At 33.1% G+C, this 20,394-nt stretch overlaps 2 protein-coding genes across 6 annotated transcripts in view; one reads left to right on the forward strand and one right to left on the reverse strand.

Annotated features, from left to right (window-relative positions):
* The window catches only part of Pot (papillote), a 74,695-nt gene extending 64,319 nt beyond the window's left edge, over window positions 1–10,376 (reverse strand). For 4 of the 5 annotated variants that reach the window (XM_026645425.2, XM_026645426.2, XM_026645427.2 and 1 more), the window contains exon 1: window positions 10,158–10,376. The gene's annotated coding sequence lies outside the window, so the exon portion shown is untranslated. The remainder of the gene's footprint in view (window positions 1–10,157) is intronic. The other variant, XM_064221024.1, reaches the window with a different exon arrangement.
* Window positions 10,377–11,852: 1,476 nt separating this feature from the next.
* Window positions 11,853–19,153, forward strand: LOC113404507 (xaa-Pro aminopeptidase 3-like). Its single transcript, XM_026645428.2, has 10 exons — window positions 11,853–12,036; window positions 12,105–12,379; window positions 12,889–13,038; window positions 14,718–14,854; window positions 15,325–15,563; window positions 16,670–16,840; window positions 17,023–17,129; window positions 17,527–17,664; window positions 18,132–18,252; window positions 18,731–19,153. Exons 1-10 carry the CDS (start codon window positions 12,003–12,005, stop codon window positions 18,898–18,900), a joined length of 1,542 nt encoding a protein of 513 aa, XP_026501213.2. The 5' UTR covers window positions 11,853–12,002; the 3' UTR covers window positions 18,901–19,153.
* Window positions 19,154–20,394: the final 1,241 nt, after the last annotated feature.

Genomic DNA, 20,394 nt, shown 5'->3' on the forward strand with positions numbered 1-20,394 from the left:
GTTAACTTATACGCGGAGAGTAGTAGATTACAGATGGAATAGTTCTTATATTTTAGCTTGTCTTATAGAGCAGATATAAAATACTGTATACGCCTAGAAATATAATATACATAAGCCTTATTCTAGAGATTTTTTATGGCATACGTTGGCGGACGAGCATATGGGCCACCTGATGGTAAGTGGTCACCTACCATAGACAATGGCGCTGTAAGAAATATTAACCATTCCTTACATCGCCAATGCGCCACCAATCTTGGGAACTAAGATGGTATGTCCCTTGTGCCTGTAGTTACACTGGCTCACTCACCCTTCAAACCGGAACACAACGATACTGAGTACCATTGTTTGACGGTAGAAAATCTGATGAGTGGGTACCTACCGAGACGGGCTTGCACAAAGCCTTACCACCAAGTAAATATCACAACATTGTTTTGCCTTATGTTTATCTTAAGTTATCCAAACTATAAACGCACCGTATAATAATTAATCATGATCATCATATGTACATATATATTTATGTATTAATACGTGTACAGAAAACTCTGTACCACTTTTAAGCACATAAGTCGCTCGGAGGATTGTAAGATTTTACATATTTAAAGTTATTACAGAGAAAGGATAAGTGTTACAAATCAGCTTTCAGGGTGTCAAGTTTCATTTTATTAGCATTGAATTAAGGTCGACTACTGGACGAATATAAATCTAGAAACGACATATGTGATTGAAACACATTGTAGATATTACGTTGAACTAGCACCGTCAACAGCAATAAAAGGTCTAGGAAATGAAAAGAGAACAATATTACGATTCGAAGTCTTGACAAAGAACTTTACAAACGTGTTCCTACATAATTACGTCGACTGCACACTTGCATAACTTCCTACTTTCACCGCAACAAAGAGTTTAAGTATTTATTTTTCTACGCCGGTCATCTTGAGAGCTAAGCAGTGTTTAGGTTTGTTTTGAATAAGTATTCTCAATAATACACTTTATCGTAAAGTCGTTATTGTTTATTGAATTAAAAGTATTCTTAATTTAAAATTTTCAATAATAGATACACGCCAGAAAGGAATATAAAAGAAATATATATATTTGTATGCATTCAATACAGATTAAGAACAAAAAAAAAAAGGAAAAACAAATAATAAAATGATTATACAAAGGCTCGTTGCTAAAATTTACTACTAAATAAAATCCAAAACGTGATCTTGTGCATATAAGAAAAAAAATCTAAAAAAAAAAAATTAAATACAAACTGTATAAATTATCATGAAGTAAACGCAAGAGACGTGCGCGAACAACCGTGATATTGAGCAAAAAATACTTCATAAGTAGATGCGCGAAGCGTACTGTTGTATTTAATACGATTAACCATTACTTACAAATAAAATAGTAAAAGACCAAGTACGCATGCCGCGAAGATTCACCATGATTTCCAACTACGTACATAAGCATCGCCTTAGTGTAATTTGTGTAAGACGACCGATACTATTTCTATCACTGTGTTCGACACAACACATTGTGTAAAAGGATAGGGTTAACCGCGCAGTTTATTCGCTTCATTTAAAATGCGGTGTTATAAGACAAAAATAAAAAATAAAACATTTCAATCCATAAATTGTAATTTGAATTTTACGTGTTTTCATTTACACTTTAATTTGTCTTAAAACGCTTTGTTTCTGTTTTGTTTTGTTTCTATTTTCGAAGTTAAATAATTTAATAGTCGATATTCTTACATAAAAACAATATTTCTATATTTGTCCCCTAACCAGGCCGTAAATAATATGCAAAATATGCGCTCTCCTTACGCCGCCAAGGTTCCTTTTTTTCTTTATATGTGTATACTTTCTTAGAAACATTTGATGTAAACCCGGTAGCTATAAGTGGCTCTAAATACGAGCTTTATTTAAAGTATATAAAACGGTTCTTTATTTTGTGTAATTATATTAAAATGACAAAAACAGTAAGTAGGTTCACACTGGCATATATACAAATATCACGTCTATTTGCTGTACATATGTAAATAATCCTATAAGTACTATTAAGTACTTTTATCGTTATTCGTAGTCTTACCGTAATTTTGTAATACGGAAGATTAGGAAAACGAAAAAAAAAAAAGAAAAAAAATTATGTCATATAGTGTATACTTAGCCTTATATTGTAGTGTAAACGATTTTTTGAAATAAGTCCATAATAGCTACGCGTGAAGTCAGTGAGAAAAATGTAATACAAGTGTTGCTGTTTACATTCTCGAATGTTTATTTATAAACTTAGTAAGATAGTGGTATTTTGATAGAAAAAAATAATTAGGTATTTAACGTTGCGAGATTGTAATTAAAGCAGGGTTGTGTTTACCCACTGTTTAGTCGTTACTTTTGTATTATGCAAGTCAAGACGCTGATGTACCATTTAGATAAATTACTCCACACGCTGCAACATATATAAAAATTATACTTGTTTATGTCCGTTGTACACATTCCCTAGGATGAGACTAGTTTAAAATTGTATCACACGTCTGAATAAATGCTTGTAAAAAGCAATGAGCTTTTTTATTGTTGAACACGCTGATCTCAGGAACACCCAGTACGATTTGAATCACTGTTTGCGTTTTTATCGCAAATCCATAATGAATATCATAGAATATTCAAGATCTCGCCAATGATATCGCGTAAATTCAATGTCAAAATCGTTTATTTATCTCTACTCGTCTCAGGGATGGAAGCGACCATAGATTAAAAATCAAGAAGTATGAGTTGCAACATTTATAGGCAGTCAAAAGAAAAGAATTTGAAGCATTCATCGGGACGCAATTAAAATCTTTGACCCACGAATTTAATCTTTAATCAGTTATTAATTACCCATCAGGTAACTCGTAAAAGATGATAATGGGTTTTGGGGAGACAAGTATCTTTAATTTTCTTACATCGTGAATCTATTTTTGTTATTCTGTGATGTTATGTTTATATAACATATATTTTTTTAATACATTTTCATTTTTACGTAGACATTTACATGGACTGAGCCTTCAAATATTTTATGATGCAACTGTTAACTATACTTAAGTCACAATAGTATTAAAATTACGGGTGTCGTAATGTCTAAGTTTATTATCTTAACTTAATTTTATTTTTATTTATTTCGTTCATTTTATATAACATTACTACATATGTATATCCTTAATATTATTTTTCCAAAAGGTAGAACAACCCAAATATATAATGTTTTATGTAACTTTCAATTTAAGGCATGTTGTTATTTTAAAAATAAATTTGAATTTGTTGTAAAGTTACATTTGGTATACAATTTACTAATTTGTAATTCATGCTATGTTTCAAAATTAATACGATTGAAGAAATTTTGCTTAAAATATTCTTGAGTCTATAAAAAACCTTGCTAAAACGAACGAAACATCAAACGTAATCGAATAAAATATATTCACCAGAAATCTTTATACCAAAACGAGTTAATATACGAACCTCATAAGGACAAACAACTTGGTGACTTGAGTCAGTCCATGACGTCAACTTAATACCAACCGGACAAGGCCTTGTCACAATCCTGCGATTGATCGACAAACAAAATTTTCATTTTATAATATAACCAACTACGACTCCATTCGTATGAAGAATATTTGAAGTGAGCCATGTCATGACATGTCATTAGGAAATATCATGACATAACGTGTTTGTGTTTGAACTTCTTAACTAAATTTTAAACTTAAATAAACTATCACCACATGAGAAAAAAGACAATGTGTTTTAGTCTTTCATTAAATTACTACGCATCACACAAAAAACTACTGGAGATCTGAAGATACGATTTTTTTATTTTGCAGCAATCAAATGGTAATTTTACGCTACATTTAAAGAGAATGTGTTGACAGTAATTCACCGCTATATGCAGTCTAAATATGTTTGTCATTCGCCTGCTAAGCTCGGGATTGAACTATAATATCAATATTATAATGTGCCATTCAAGCATAATGGAGGATATAAGCTAGTAAATAAAATGTAAAGGCTAATAGATTATTCACAAACGATTCAAACAAAAAATACCAAGTTTAACACATTAAGATATTTTATCATAGATTATATCGACAAATTCTGACTTTTATTTCAATAAACATTATTTTTACGAGCGACGACGTATCTTAATCTAGTATAATACAAAGCACAATAAAATACGATAGTTATAACGCACGAGTGCCGTAAAATGGAACGGGATTACAATTCCCGCCACTACAACTTTCAAAATGCATGAAGGTAACGATAAAATATCAACCTAAGGCCTGCTAAATGGAATATAATTGTAGACGTAAAATTAATATATACTTATTTGAGAATCAATACTTAGTTAAAATATTATATTTATTTACATTTGAAATGTGTAGCTATTAAAGCAAAAAACACTACATTTTTATACAAAAAATTAAACGAAATTCGTCGTCGTGCTATATCTATCATAAATACTAAGAATATTTTTGTTTAAAATAGAGCAACGTATTAAAAGATAATTTCACGAGGCTTTCTTTGTGTAGTTAATATGTTTTTTTATTAAAATAAATTAATATCTTAGCCAAGTAAAACTATAATCAAGACATGAAAAATTTTTTTGTTCTATTATTATATGATGTATGAGGTAAAGTTACTTATTGCTGACATTGTCGCTTAAAGCGCGTTGAATTTCTTCCGCCAGTTCAAAATGCCATCCGACAATCTTTGTGGAAAATGAATGAAAATAAATTGAATATTGACGTAAAGTATAAACTCGTGCAAATCAATTTATCAACAACAAACAATACACAGACAGTATCTTGGACTATAATTTTCGTCTATATTCAATTAAGTCTAAATACAAAAAATGTATATATTTACCTCCTACGCAGACGCGGTATAATGATTAATGACAAACCTGGTTTTTAAATCGTGTAAAAACTCATAAACCATGAGCGTACGAACTACCAAAGGGTCTATTAGGTTTTTGTCGTGTTATATTAAATCGCGAACTGTTGGAGTTGGAACTAATAACTGAGTCACGTACAGACATACATCCTGCGAGCGTCGCTACGACTATAAAAAACCACGGCTAATCGTCGGTCATCGCTCCCTATCTTTCGTAAAAATTTACACTTCTCTATTCATATTTTTTATCTGTTTATTTGGACTCATACGTCTTAATACTATATAATAACCGACAAAAAATATGTGTTAGACTGTGGGTTCTTAAAAATTAAATTTGCTAAGCGCCACGGCTAATATTATTTTTTTGACATTGAAACAAAAAATAACAAATGTCCGAAACATTGTGATAAGATCGAAAACTTATTTTGATTTTTAAGGTTACTAACTAAAGCTATGATATAATAATAAAAAAACACAACAAAATCAATAAAGAGATAATAAGAAATAAACTATGTACGACAATATAAAAAAACCTCTTTTAAAGTTTATTTTTATTTTTATAATAAATAGAAAACTTAAAATGTATCTTCAATGTTATTTTTTACGGTGATATTTTAAGCCGTCATCAATCAAGACGTAAAAAGTCAAGCGCAAAAACAATATTAACACAAAACAAATAGCAAACCCAAGAAACTTGTATTTCTGGTACAATAAAATAAAAGGACCTTACATTGAAATCGATATAAAATTCCGTAACTTTATGACATAACAGTACACGCAGACCCGGGGTATAAATCGTTTGTATAATTGGCTTTAAATACTGGTCGGTTCTTCCATTTCACGTTTATGTACACAAGTGTTTCTGATACCGTCGTATTGCCTAATTCGGTACGGTTTCGAAGACGGTAATAGTCCAGTTCCTTTGTAATTTTTTGTCTACCGAAAACTTGAATTTTTTCTTTAAATTTCAAAACGTACCTAATTTAAATTCCTAAATCATTCAAAGACACGCCCTAATTTCAAAACATGAGCTGATCGGCCCCAGGTACTAATCATACGCTATTAGGTCCATTATGGCATTATACTAAATCTTAGTACCGAAGTACAATAATAGGTTGGAACCCTGAAGGGACCGGCCATCTTTGTTCATGACAACCTGGGGCTAAACTGAAATTATTACTAATAATATTACTCAAATAGTGGCACGATTGAATTTAGACAATAGATGTTCTATTTTTTTATCTATGGTTGAATCATAATCTGAGGTTGTTTTACATATTTTTAGGTCTAGTTTTTTTTTCTACTGTTCCGTAACGTTCACCCTATTATAATTGGGGTGACCATAAACCATGAAGTGCACACATTTTCGGGACAACCAAATGACAGTTAGTTTGCATCTGTTACCAACGATTAAAATCAACTGCTGCAGAACTTCAATTTAACAGCTTTCAATTTAATTTATTTTATGTAAAGACGAAAAGTGAAATTTTATTTATTTAAAATTATATATTTGATCTTATAATTGCGTTGGCCATAAAATAATACTAGAGTTAAAGTAAGAAATTATGAAAGAGATATAAAAAGCCACATGGCGACCAGGCACTAAGAATTCATTATCACAACACTAGCACATTATAATCTTGCATATTTTTATAAGTAAAGAAACAAAAACTGTGACCGTGAAGGTTCTAGTGAAACACAAACGCGCGACAGATAAAAAAGTACGCATAAAATATCGATTGCTCGCAGCAGGGAGTCTTGATATCTCGAGTAAATAATGATGCATTAACTATACTTAATCAAGATAGGACAATATAATAAAGACATTTTTTATATGCAATTATTGGTTTACAACGTATGTACATTTTTTGCGCGTCCATAAATATTTTTGAATCGAATACACATAAATGACTTAATTTATTCAGCACATAAAATACAAATTAAGTATGGTGTAAGCGTTCAAATGTATTAAGATAACGATTCATGATTGCAAAGTCGGACTAATTGAACATTTTAAAAACAAGTAAGATATCATTTAATGATGTACCTAGTTGAAAAATAAACAAATGGACGTCGCCTCTCAATCGGCTACTACGGGATAGAACTCAACGGCACTCGATGAATAAAAAAACAGAATCTCATTACCATTCCAGAGTTAACGGCTCACTCTCGGAATTAGTTTCGTTAATAACGAAGGAATAGTAAAGGATTTACGGGCTATAAGCTTACTTTCTGAGCTACAAGCTGGAGGCGTAAATTGGTCATAAAGTCGAATTAGAAAGTATTAAATTGAAAGGGTGTATTTTATTCACATAATGTCTAACATTCTCGAGCAACATTTGGCCAATCATATAACTAAACCTTCTAAACGTAAATAAAATGTAATATCGTTTCATTTAAAATAGATGTTATATTTTTACATTTTACATTAACAATAACAACGAACTACTTAAAAAACAACGCTAAAGATATGCAATAAAAAGTCACGATACCGCTATATCTCATTACTTGAGTCTACGAACAGATTCCCGCCATTTTAGCGTCGCCGGCGCAGGCGCATCCAAGGCGGAACTCAAGTAATAGGCGCATTCCGCCGGCAGGCCTGTGAATAACGTGTTAGATGTACTTAGAATGTCTGAATGGCTAAGCGTACTATCCAGTTCAATCCGGAAATATCAGTAAAAGATTATTCAGTTTTTAATTTATAATTGAAATAAGATGTTGTGGTAATAAGTAGGTAGATTTTTTAAATATACATATATACTAATATATAATAATACAATTGACATTGAACGTTTATTATAATTGCTGATTAAACAAAATTTAAGGTCGATCACAGTCTAAAATAGAGACTATATGTCATCACAACATACATTTTTATATTTTTTTATAAAAATATAACAAACCATTTTAAACATAATTTTTCTGCAGCCAAAATAAACAGCTTGCTTTTGTAGCTGTTCTTGTAATAGCTCAAAAATATTTAAAAAGAGAACGGTGTGAATATTTCACCGAATAAAACGATGATATCAAAAACACTTATCTTTCTTTCCGTAATTTTTAGAACAAAATGTTTCACGTCAGTTTCAGATTAATGGTCAAGATAAACCGCTCCATCCATGTCCCAAAAACGTTAAACTAACTTAACTTCTTTTATAATACTACCTTTTTTTAACCCAAAAAAATAAATAAAATATACCTTTATACGTATAAATCTTCCGTTCATGTATATGTAACTGAACTTCGCCTAAACGATTGGAACGATTTCGATGATAATTTTGGTGTTTATTTGGGTCCCTGGGTGGTTTAAAATGGACCCGATGACGCTACGATTGGGACTTAAATAAAATTCTTAATTTACCCAGACGAAGCCGGGACTGGCAGCTAGTTTCTCAGTAATATTATAAGTGCTTGAATTTGTTTGTTCGGGTGTTATTCATTTACACTCCAACGTCATGTGGAGGATTACTAATAAGATTTGTTTTAGTATAGAAAACAATTGCCGACGAAAATGTAGAATATTTGCAATGGTTAAGAAAATATTTTACATCATACATCAATATTCGAGTGCTAAAATTATTCATTTTAAATCTCTGAATTATATTAGATGGGTATTTGTTTTATTATTAAAGGTATCAATTATATTTAATGAGACTGAACAACTTTTTTAGGAAAGATTTGATTACAGGTAATTGATATTACATAATTGCGTTGTAAGGCGTGGTTAATATTTCTCACAGCGCCAATGACTATGAGCAGTAGTGACCCCTTAACATCAGGTTACTTACCACCTACCAATGTTATAAAAAGTGCTTAGAGCTTCATCAGACTTGTACAAGTATCCTCAAGATATCCTCTACGACCTAGCACGAGACATACCTATTAAGGGCATGAAAAATCTAAGAGTTTGTCACTGATTTGAACTATTGATTATGGTTTCTATCCGTATATCTATTTAAAATACACGCGTACAATAATATTACCTACTTTAATTTGTAAACATTAAAACGAAACCGTCTCTAAGTAATCATGTACAAGATAATTAAAAATACGCGTCATGTAAGACGATGCAATTAATGATTTAACTGATTATTATCTCCATCGTTAAGCCTTACGTGCGAAAACAGAAGACGGTGTTGTTTTTTGCCAGGAAGTAAAAAGTTCATTTGTATAAAGCTTAGATAAATGAGAATTCTGATGAACTATACACGTAAACTTATACAATTAGGAATTTAAAGTTACTAAATAATTAAGTAACAAAAGTTTGTATATAATATATTGTATATATTTTTTGTTGTTAATATTCAAAAATTAATAAGAAATCTACATTTAATTCGGTAGAGTTAGGGAATTTTGTTTTTATTACAAAACACATAACGATAATTTAATTTCTCTACTGGGCTAACGCCTCCCTATTTTCGAGGAAAACGTTAGGAGTTACACCAAGCTGATCCAATGCGGATTGCTGGATACACGTTGCAGATTTCATCGCCGAACATCGACTAAAGTTCACATCTTCACTGAGCCAACACGTCTCTAATACATTTAACTCGTTTACATATATTTATAATTTAAGTCGTAATACATTTAAAAACACCTTAATATTTTTTCTTGCTTTAAAATACAAATATACCGAGTGATAACAACTTAACAAAGAATAAAAAGTTCATTATAAAGTTACGTCAGTTTGTATAATTATAATAAACTGAGAGTTAATATAATAAGTACATAAATGTATTTTTTTTTTATTTACTATGTTGGAAGGAAATTAATAATACACGTGTGTATACTAAAGTAATAATTGCACAACTGAATGTTTAATGAGTTAAGGCTGCGTTATGTCAATATATACTATATGCGTTGAACGTCAACCTATGAAGACATTATCGTGGATAATAATTAACCAAGTATTACAAATATATATAACATATTTTACCATTTAAAAAAATATAAATCTATTTTATTGCTAAATAAAATGATGATCTTATTCTTATAGGAATACGTCTTCCGGAAACGGTTACGGTTACGTGATTTTTATTTACTTTTTATAATAAAAAAATCCTTCGTCGCAGACCTTAAAATAATTTCGCGAGGTCACAAATTAGGTAATACGTACCACGCAGGCGACCGTAACAACTAATGAATAGCCTACGAAACGATGCAAATGAACCCACGACCATTTACTACATAGATCTAAAACCGCAATACTTGTGTGACATTTAGAAAAAAAAAATATTAGAATAGAGTTCGACAAACCTCTTAAGAGTCGTTAGCTGTGTGCGGTATTTCCAATGTTATCGTGTGGAAATTAAAAAGTAAACAATCACAGATTATGAAACACTATTGTAACGGCACGTTCGACACAGTTCGCGATCGAGGCGGCGCGTTTTCGATTGACGTGCGCACACGCAGGCCGTTCCGCACTGACTGCTAGAGCATAGGCGATGGTGAACGTTGTGACCTTCCTATCTAAAGAGCTTAGCTCAAATATATTTTACTTATATATTAGTTAGAAACTTTAGTTTACCTTATATTAATCTTACAAATCCCTATATCAAAATATCGTAAAAAACCGAATACTTATGGTTCATACAATTTTAAGAAAGGTTACGCAAAGTCCATTATACTAAGTATTAGATATCAACGCGCTCATTGTCATACTTATTGTCATACTTTCAGATTTTAAACTATAATTTTTAAAATTAAAATAACATATCTTGAATAAAATGAATATTTTTAATAAAAGACAGCCAGGTACATTATGTGCCTAAATAACACGAAACATTAGTAATCATTTTAAAATAATTTTACCAGCAATAACATCATATATCAAACTCTACTGCACAAAATATCATAGCTGTTTCATTATTTTACTTCTAGTTCTGTAAAACTGTAAAAGAGTCGTGTAAATATTTAAGAAACGCAATTTCGTTGCTTAGCATAGTATTCAAAAGCACAAGCCTAATGTTTCAAATCAAATTCCTTTATTCAATATAGAAGCATTACACTTACTTAGAGAAGAACTGGCGAAAGATATTTAGCTTTTTTTATAGGTATTTAGCAGAAAATATTCAATATAAAAGGCCTCTACCTGCGAGCAATCGTATCGGCGTGAACGGCCGTAACTTTCTTCTGCGAGACTGTCATGGTTGAGAAGGAGACGGTGGAGTGGAAACGGAAAAGGGCTCACTCGCCAAAGATGAGAAGGGCCTCTCTCGGCCATACAACTACCGTAGGTGGGTGTCTTACGAGTCCTGTTTCAGACGACCCTAATTAGGACGGCAGGCGGGTTGGCCTCATGGTGCCATATCCATTAGTAAGGAATGCGGGCGACGACACCACCTTCGCACTTGAGGAGAGCTCGTTCAACCAACAAATGAAGCAAAGGACTAGAGGAGCCGAGAGGTTATATCTAAATGATTCCGAGTTTCTCCGATCCGTACCGTGCAATGGTTTTAGTGAGTAAAAATTCCAAGTGACCCAGTTCTCCCCCAGGAGCCGTAGACACTTCTGAAGGATACCACAGTGGTTAAAAAGAGTATTTAAGATAATTACATAGTTTTATAAAATTACATACACAATGGAATACGCAAACAACTTTAATTACTTCTTTTTTTTGCGATCTTAGCTTAAAAATTGCTTACGCTAAAGTTTAATACTAAAGGTGTACTTACATTATTATTATAATGCCTAGTTATTTTTAGCCGTGCTAAACTAATTATCTTAATATTAAACTTAAATATTTAATTCTTAATGAACATCTTTGTAAATTATATTAAAATAGCATTATGGCATTTTATGTATGATTATTTTTCTCATTTTTATGAGTACTAGAATACACTAATTAGTAATATAATAATTATTCCAAGTTCCAACTCTTAAGAGAGAATAAGTTGTTACAGTAGAGCAACACAAAATACAAATGTCATTCTTTTGATAACTCTGATTGGCTATTGACCATCATATATCTCAGGCCGCAGTGTTATTGTAAAAACGTCACAAAAACAAAAATATATTCTCATTTAGTATTAGTATTTGTATCATCAGGCTAAATATAAAGGTTTCCGAAAACAAAAGTTATAATTTACAAAATAATTGACAATGAATTCTCTGCGACGTTTTTCATTAAGTTTAAGTAAGTTATTAGGTTATATAAACTTTGTACTATAATAAAAAAATATTGCTTATTGACACTTATTTCAGGAATTAGATATTCAAAGAAGCCAATCAAACAGGGTTTTTGTAAAGAAAGAGCGAGATCTTTGTCTACAGTTGAAAATCCGCCTAATTTAATAGCAAGCTCTCAGTTTAGAATACCGAAATGTATTGTTGGACAGCCAACCTGCTACACTCACCCACATATGATATCGGAAGGTTATCTGACATGTGGTATAACTCAGCAAGAGTACAAGGAAAGGAGAGACACTTTAGTGAGCAAGTTAGTAGCTGAAACAGAACATGCACACAAATCACATGTTGTAAGTATAATAAACACATAACCAACTAAGTTTCACAGTTGTATGATCAACTCGGTAATGTTTGAGCTAGATGCTATTTTAAAAAAAATGGTATATATTTCAAATACTTTGAATTTGGTATTAATTGATTTTGCTGTAGGATACAACTGTATATAAGCATTTAATATGTAAAACCCATAAAAGAGTAACAACTGTGTTTCTTGCCAGTTCTTCACAATATATTATAAGTATTATCTAAACCCTTGATAGTATTACAAACTTTCTAGAATGATTGTTGATTTTGATTAATTAATATGCTAAAAACTTAGTCTACCATAAAAGTTACCTAGGGTATCAATATACAATGTTTGTTAAAATAATGGTAATTTAAAACAAAGAATCCTTAAATCCTACTTTGTCTATAAAAGACAGTAACTACAAAAATGAGACTTTGGATTCATGAGCATTTGAAAAAATATATAGTTAGGTAAGGAACTATATTTTATAAGTCAAAATAAATTTAATTTCAGATAGTAATTCCAGCCGCTCGTAAGCAGTATATGTCTGATAAGATTCCCTATGTCTTCCGCCAGAACTCTGACTTCTTTTATTTAACTGGATGCTTGGAGCCCTCTGCAATACTTGTTTTGATCAAGTCAGGACTGGAAGATGTGTATACGGTAAACAAAATATTTGTTAATATAATAAAGTATATAGATACAATTCTTTATTTAATGACACTAGTAAAAAAAACAGTAATTTTACAATATATAAAAGAAGTAGATTAATTTAAAATAAATTCAATTCAATTCTTAGTTTAATGGCTTTTAGTTGTGCCACAGGGCACAGATTATTTCGCCAATGTCACCTATGATGGAGAAGACACGAATGAGATTGATCGGTATGGTTGAGATAACAAACTCAATTAAATTTTAAAGCCAAGTATAGTAGTAGTAATTTCCTTGTTAATCCGTAACCTAGAACAACACAAACATTAAGGGTTAATAATAGGATATTTAAAATAAATTCGAAAAAATATTGAGTTTCTAAAATTATTGATGGATGTCAGCTGTCAAATGACTTTGGCAATTCCTTTTAGGGTTATGTTTATACGTTTTAAAATTACCGCTAAATTTGACATTTGAAATAAAATGCAATTTTTATACATTATGCATTCTGCCCTGATTGTGGTTTATTATCTTTGAGATGAGACGATCTTTGACATTTGTCTAAGGCTTCACTTCCGCTTTTTGAGTCTAAATATGACAAAAAATTATTTTCGAAGATTTTATTTTGTTTTAAAAATTGAAATTTGTTGAATATTGTTGAAAATTGTTGTTTGAAAGAACGATGAGTTCTATCAACATCAAAAATAGATTACCAAAAACAGCAAATCTATGTTCGAAAATTTTGAAAGAATTTGTTATCTGACTTCTGGAGCAATCTCTTTTGAGGATTTGTTTAGTTTATAAACTTTTCCAACTCTACTGGTTATTTATTTTTGTCACGTAAGAATTTTTCTATTTAAATTACATATATTTTTTTATTAATACAAGAATTACCCTTACATCAGGGACTTTCAACCTTACAAATAGATGAGTTATTTAACCTCCTCCTAATATACCTCTGGTTTAAATTACTTTCCTCCAATTTCTTAAATGCTAATCAAAGTCAGATTAATATAAAGTTATTTCAAGTTTCTTACAATGTAAGATAAACATAGAATCAATTCCAGTTTCTGACCGTCAACTAAGATTATAGTAGATTCACTTCTGATTTCTGACAGTCAAAACACATTATTGTAGAGTCACTTCCAGTTTCTGAAAACCAAAGTCAGATTATCCTAATCTAAAATTGGTCATATCCTAATCTAAAATTGGTCAAGCAACAAATTATATAATAAGCAAACAAAAAGCATTCACTTTTTATTCAGGTGAGTAAATCTGACTTTGCCCATTCCATCGGAAACTGGTTCACAGTCTATATAACACTCAGTAATTTTTTTATGAAATAGGAAGAGTACGGGCAAATGGGCCATCTGATGGTTAGCGGTCACAACCGCCTGCAGACATTGCTGCCATACGACATTAGAATCATTCCTTCATCTCCAGAATAGTGGCATTCTCGTGAACTAAGTTATTATATCCATTGTGCCTGTAGTTACACTGGCTCACTCACTCTCCCAATCGGAACACAACAATACAAAGTATTGCTTTGGCAGTACAATATACGATTGTACCAGTATATATAGTGCGTGGTACCAACCCAGATGAGTTTGCACAAAGCTCTACCATCAAGTAGAGCCATGGATATTAAATTGCTTTTTTGCTCAAAGTGATTCTCTTTCTTATTTTTACAGAGTGTGATTTTTGTACATGAAAAAGATAGCCATGCTGAATTGTGGGAGGGACCTCGCACTGGATGCGCGGTGGCAGGGTCGCTGTTCGCAGTCGACGAGGCTCGACCGGTCGAACATTTTAGTAATTTTATTTTAAGGTATAAACTGTGTATAAGGAGTATATAATATATTTAAAAATAAACTTAAAAATACATAATGATACAAATTTACTTAAATTAATTTCTTGATATACTGTAACCAACTACACTGTGGCAACAATCTCATACTCTACAACTAGAATAATGACTTGTAGGGTAGATTGATAATTGTTTTCGTTATTTGTATGTACTGAACGATAACAATTGTGTTTCCTGTGTTTTGGGAATTAATATTTCTCAGACCTATTGTAAAATAATCTTATGTCTGTCCAATTGAGATTAATTTAATGTATAAAATTGTTGTTTACTCTGTGACGATTCTTTGACAAAATAAAATTCTTTAACCAGAAACTATATGAAAATGGTCATTGCTATGTCTGTTTGAGATAAATAGATTAAATGAATTTGGTCTAGATTAGCTAAAAAAAAGATTTATAATAAAGAAATATTTATGAGTGTCCATCTTCCAGAATAGTCTCTACATCAAAGCCAGCTGTACTCTGGTATCAGAACGACAGTCCACCAAATCCTGACATACACGACGTCGTTCGCTCGACGCTTCGGCAGAGTCACGTGTCGTTGGCAGATCCTCAGAAATACCTACACCAGATGCGAGTGATCAAATCTCCAGCTGAGGTGGAGTTGATGAAGGAGACGTGCTACATCGGTGCACAGTCTATGAATCTGGCCATGGCGTGTACGAAACCCGGTGGGTATGTTCATTTTTAATAGAAATTTTGAGATGGTACCTATTGAGAATGCTATTAGTTTCAATAACTTAGCTATTGCAATTAACAGGTGCTTTAAAGTCCATAAAAGGTACTTTCCATAAGAAAAATAGTTTTGCGAAATATCGAGTTAAAAGAAAAAAAAGGAAGTAAATATTCACAGTAGACATTTTACATAAAAATACGAAATTATGTATTATTACGATACATTTCACAGCGGAATAGTATAATGCACTGCCCACTGATGCTATTACAAAACTCAGCGATGGTTTTTTTATAAATCGTAAGACCGTTCAATGCAATGTTAAATACATAAAATAACTGAGTAAAGAATCTCGTTTACTTCAGTATAAATTATTATATTCAACTGATGGTGGAATAGCACATGAAAGATATCTAGATGCTTCTGGCGTGTTCTGTGATTTTTTTAAGGCTTTTGATTGTATAGAGCATGAAAGGCATTTACAGAAACTTAAACATTACAGTATTGAATGTAGTTTTTGAAATAATTGCTTCGTACTAAGCCTGATAAGTTTCCGTTACGGGAATAAAGTAATTTGAAAAAGTAAATGTTTAACAATAAAGGGATACTGTTGGGTGCTCTCAAGGCTCACTTTTTGGCCCCTATCTATTTTTGGTATACACAAGTGATCTTAAGCCTATATGTCAGAGATTATAATTATATTATATTCACTTGGTGGGAGGGCTTTGTACAAGCCCGTCTGGGTAGGTACCACCCATTCGTCAGATATTCTATCGCCAAACAACAGTACTCAGTATTGTTGTGTTCCGGTTTCAAGGGTGTTTGAGTCAACTACAGGCACAAGAGACATAACATCTTAGTTCCCGAGGTTGGTTGCGTATTGGTGATTTAAGAAATGGTTAACATTTCTTACACCATCAGGTGGCCCATATGCTCGTCCGCCAACCTATACCATAAAAAAAAACTATTCCTTGTTGAAAAGTTTACGCGTTACGTTATAAGAACATAAAAATGGCAGAAGTTGAGCGCCGACCGTCTGTCCGGGGTGAATGTGTCGTGATGAGTGTCGAAGCGGAGGGTGAGTTGTGACGTGCGGCTGCGCAGGCGTGAGCGAGCACGGCGTGTGCGCGGCGCTGGAGTACGGCGCGCGCGCGGCGGGCGCGGAGCACGGCGCCTTCCCGCCGGTGGTGGCGGGCGGCCCGCGCGCCGCGCACATACACTACGTCGCCAACAACCAGCTGCTCGCGCACGGGGACCTGCTGCTCGTCGACGCAGGTTACGAAAGCAATATTACCTTTAACGACGATAATCTAGATAAAATGATCTTCCTCAGCTTCAACTTATTTATATATATATGAATCCTAAGGTATTTCTGTTATTCTTTTTATACATATTTTTCTTATAACAGATACAACAGTAACTACGAATAGAACAATAATTCCCTTAATAATACCCAGGTAGTCAAAGGTGGCTGTACAACTCTGACATTTCGAGGACGTGGCCAGTCTCCGGGAAGTTTTCGAAACATCAACGGATTTTATACGAACTGGTACTCACAGTGCAGGTAATATTCAGTCCCTATGAATTCAAACGCAATTTTATTATGAATTATTTAGAATATTTTAATTTCAATCAGTAAGCTATAATTTATTTACTTGTATCGGTTACTTTTAAAACACTAGATATTGTTAACTGGTCGGTATCTCTGCTGTGGGGGCCTCTCTCACGTGGAGCCCCAAGGCAGTTGCCCGGGTGGCCCTCCACTGAAATCCGGCCCTGACCACATGAACGGCACGTGAACCCATATAACGAAACATTCATGATTATGCATACGATTGGAAGAACCGTATATTCTTACCTCTATAGGTATTTGACGAAAGAGTTGTGCAAGCTTGAGATACCATCCACTCATCAGATTTACTACAAGTATACTACAAGTATATTATATTACATATTTCTAGAAACGCCTAATAGAAATACTCGGCGAACATCGTCCGCCTCTGGACCAGCTGTTCGACCACATGTGCCGCCTGCTCGGGACACACTTGCAGCAGGAAGGCATCTTGCCGCGGAACATTGACTCCAACGAACTAATCGGGGTAAGTTTCACGACAAATTGATAATTGCAATCTCCATACTAATATTACAAATGGCACCGAGATAGATTATGGTCTTAAATAGCACAGAGGCACACTTTTTATCATTTACACAAGCACAACCCACACCCCCTCTACACAAACACCTTAAAAAATTGGAAGATAATTTTGTTAGTAGTAATCATGATTATAATTTATCTTAGAAAAAGAGTTTATATCCTTGGCTTTCAGAAAATATATTTTTTTTATGTCATGACAACAACGCTATTACTCTCTAAGCTCATAGTGACCACGAACTATGGTAGAAAATACCATCAAAAATATGTAAATCGGTCATCAATAGCTGCCCATTCCGTAACAGGATCACAATGTGCCACAGCTGGTCAAACGCCTATATGGCGTTGAAATTCTGCACTGCGGGTCGGTCGCACAGAGGCCTCGATCGTAATAATATTTGTCGTGTGTTCCAGAAAGCGTACCGCCTGTGCCCGCACCACGTGTCGCACTACCTCGGGCTGGACGTGCACGACTCGCCGCTCGTGCGGCGCCGCGTGCCCGTGCAGAGCGGCATGGTGGTCACCGTCGAGCCAGGTACCGCCCCCGAGCACCTGCGTCCTAGTCTTACAGTGCAGCCGTCACTAACTCTTTAACTGATATAAAATTGGATATTGATATTTCTGTTTGAGTTTAATATGGTAGATTTCGTTCAACTAATCACCGTAACAAGTAGAATATTGTTAGGGTCCTGGGGTATATTCTCAATAAAATATATACATAATAACGTTAATATTTTTATGATCAGCCGTGTCGACGATGAAATTTAAAAGGCGATTGAGTGTGTGCGCCTCTATCGCTGACCCTCTCCTCCGGCGCTCCCCTCCCTCGCACGCAGCTGACGTTGCTCCGTTCATTTAGTGGCTGCCTTCTAAGACTGTAAATCCCGTAGTCTAGCGAGCAAACCCTAGTTTGATCAAAAACACGTACTTCCATTGGATGACTGCCGTGCCAGAACTAGGTTAGGAAGACTTTCTAGAGTTTAGAAATAAGTCTTTTTTAAATCTGTTTGCAGGTATCTACATCCGCCAAGACGACATCTCCGTACCCGAGGAGTTCCGAGGAGTTGGCATCAGGATAGAAGACGACGTCCTCATTACGGACGGTGACCCGCTCATACTCACGGACACCTGTGTGAAGGAAGTCGAAGACATAGAGAATATTGTTGGCAAACAGAACGTTTGATTGTTTATCAATCGAATCGCTATTCAATGGACGAATTCAACTTATTTTTCCGATGAAAGTGTTTATGTAAGATGTAAAATTAGCTTCCATTTTTAAGTGTAATACATAAATAATCCTCACTTGGACATGAGTGACCACCATACGAATAATTGATACTGTATTTCATGTTTAATGTTATTAGTAAATTGTATTAATAGTTCCTGTACAAATATAACTTAACCTTTACGTTAAATACATATTCAGTATATTTTAATCATTGGTTTTATTTATATTCTCGTGATATAATTGACATCTCGTTTGTGTCTGTCGCGTCCAATACTTATTTAAATCAGTTTGTATTTAATTCGTCAGTTGTTATTGTTGTTTACTGAAACGAAATTGATAATTTGTAAATACCCTCCAGGATGACGAAGGTTTCCAGAATCCCACGAAGACAAAACACGTGTGGATGTATGACTTCTAATACAGACTCACATTTGTGTCCCATATGAATACCAAATGTAAAATATATATCTTATACAATTTAAATTTTGATGTATAAAAAACATGCAGCCGTTAAGGACATAAGCTACTTTTTTTTCTCCCCTCGAGGGGTAAAATTGGGGATGCGGTCTATGTGCTGTAAGTAAAGATTTACAAATATCGCACACAAATTACAAATTTTAAAGCTGCAAGTTCAGCTAGTATTCTTATATATGTTATATTTAACATACAAAATTGTAAAACATTAACACCGAAAGAATATATAAAATTCAGCACAAACGGTTGCTTGAAATTGATTTATATTAGTGACAAGGTTATTTAAACAGTAAATTTGTATACAGATTTCTAATTCACTAATACCATAAGATGTGTAATAGTTTTGGAACTGTTTTAAAACACATACAGGTATAGATCTATTCACTCAGGTGGCACGTCCCTCCACGTTCAATTATGAGTGTATAATGCTCACAAGATGTCTTAGTGTGTGTTCGTAGACTAATAGTAACGAAAAAAAAAAAAAACGAATTAGATTATATTTGCTAAGTATTGAATTTAACCTGGAGAGTCGGGCCTTAGTGCATGAGTAAATACGATCAAGATAAATAAAGTTTGAAAAAATAAGACACATTAGTATATTATGTATATAAAATAATATATTAAGGTCTTAAATCAAATTAAAATATACATTGAATCGTCATTTTATATACGATTTACCGGCAAGAAATTCAGTAGTTATCTGTCATATTCAAATGTTGAATTCAAGTCCGCTTTTACAGATAATTAAAACAATATATAAATCATTACTTATTTCGCATGGAAATTTAAAAACACTCATCCACACTTTCTTATCTCTTCTTTATCCGTGTAAGGCTGAGATGCCCACTGATGATCGGATTTTCGAATCTCATATTTTATTTGTTATATTTCTCTTATTCTGATAATAATTCTGTCATCGTGAGCAAAGCATTCAAAACGCGTGTAATAAGCCAAACTTAGATGTGGGATAATTTC

The sequence above is a fragment of the Vanessa tameamea genome, chromosome 5 (genome assembly GCF_037043105.1).
Source record: "Vanessa tameamea isolate UH-Manoa-2023 chromosome 5, ilVanTame1 primary haplotype, whole genome shotgun sequence".
Classification (NCBI taxonomy): Eukaryota; Metazoa; Arthropoda; class Insecta; order Lepidoptera; family Nymphalidae; genus Vanessa; species Vanessa tameamea.

What these genes read in the sequence shown, in the direction of transcription:
- LOC113404507 (XM_026645428.2), top strand. Translation starts at nt 12,003, where the DNA reads ATGAATTCTCTGCGACGTTTTTCATTAAGTTTAA. An exon ending in GACTGGAAGATGTGTATACG is followed by an intron (nt 13,039 to 14,717) that starts GTAAACAAAATA and finishes TTATTTTTACAG; the next exon opens with AGTGTGATTTTTGTACATGA. An exon ending in AACTGGTACTCACAGTGCAG is followed by an intron (nt 17,130 to 17,526) that starts GTAATATTCAGT and finishes ACATATTTCTAG; the next exon opens with AAACGCCTAATAGAAATACT.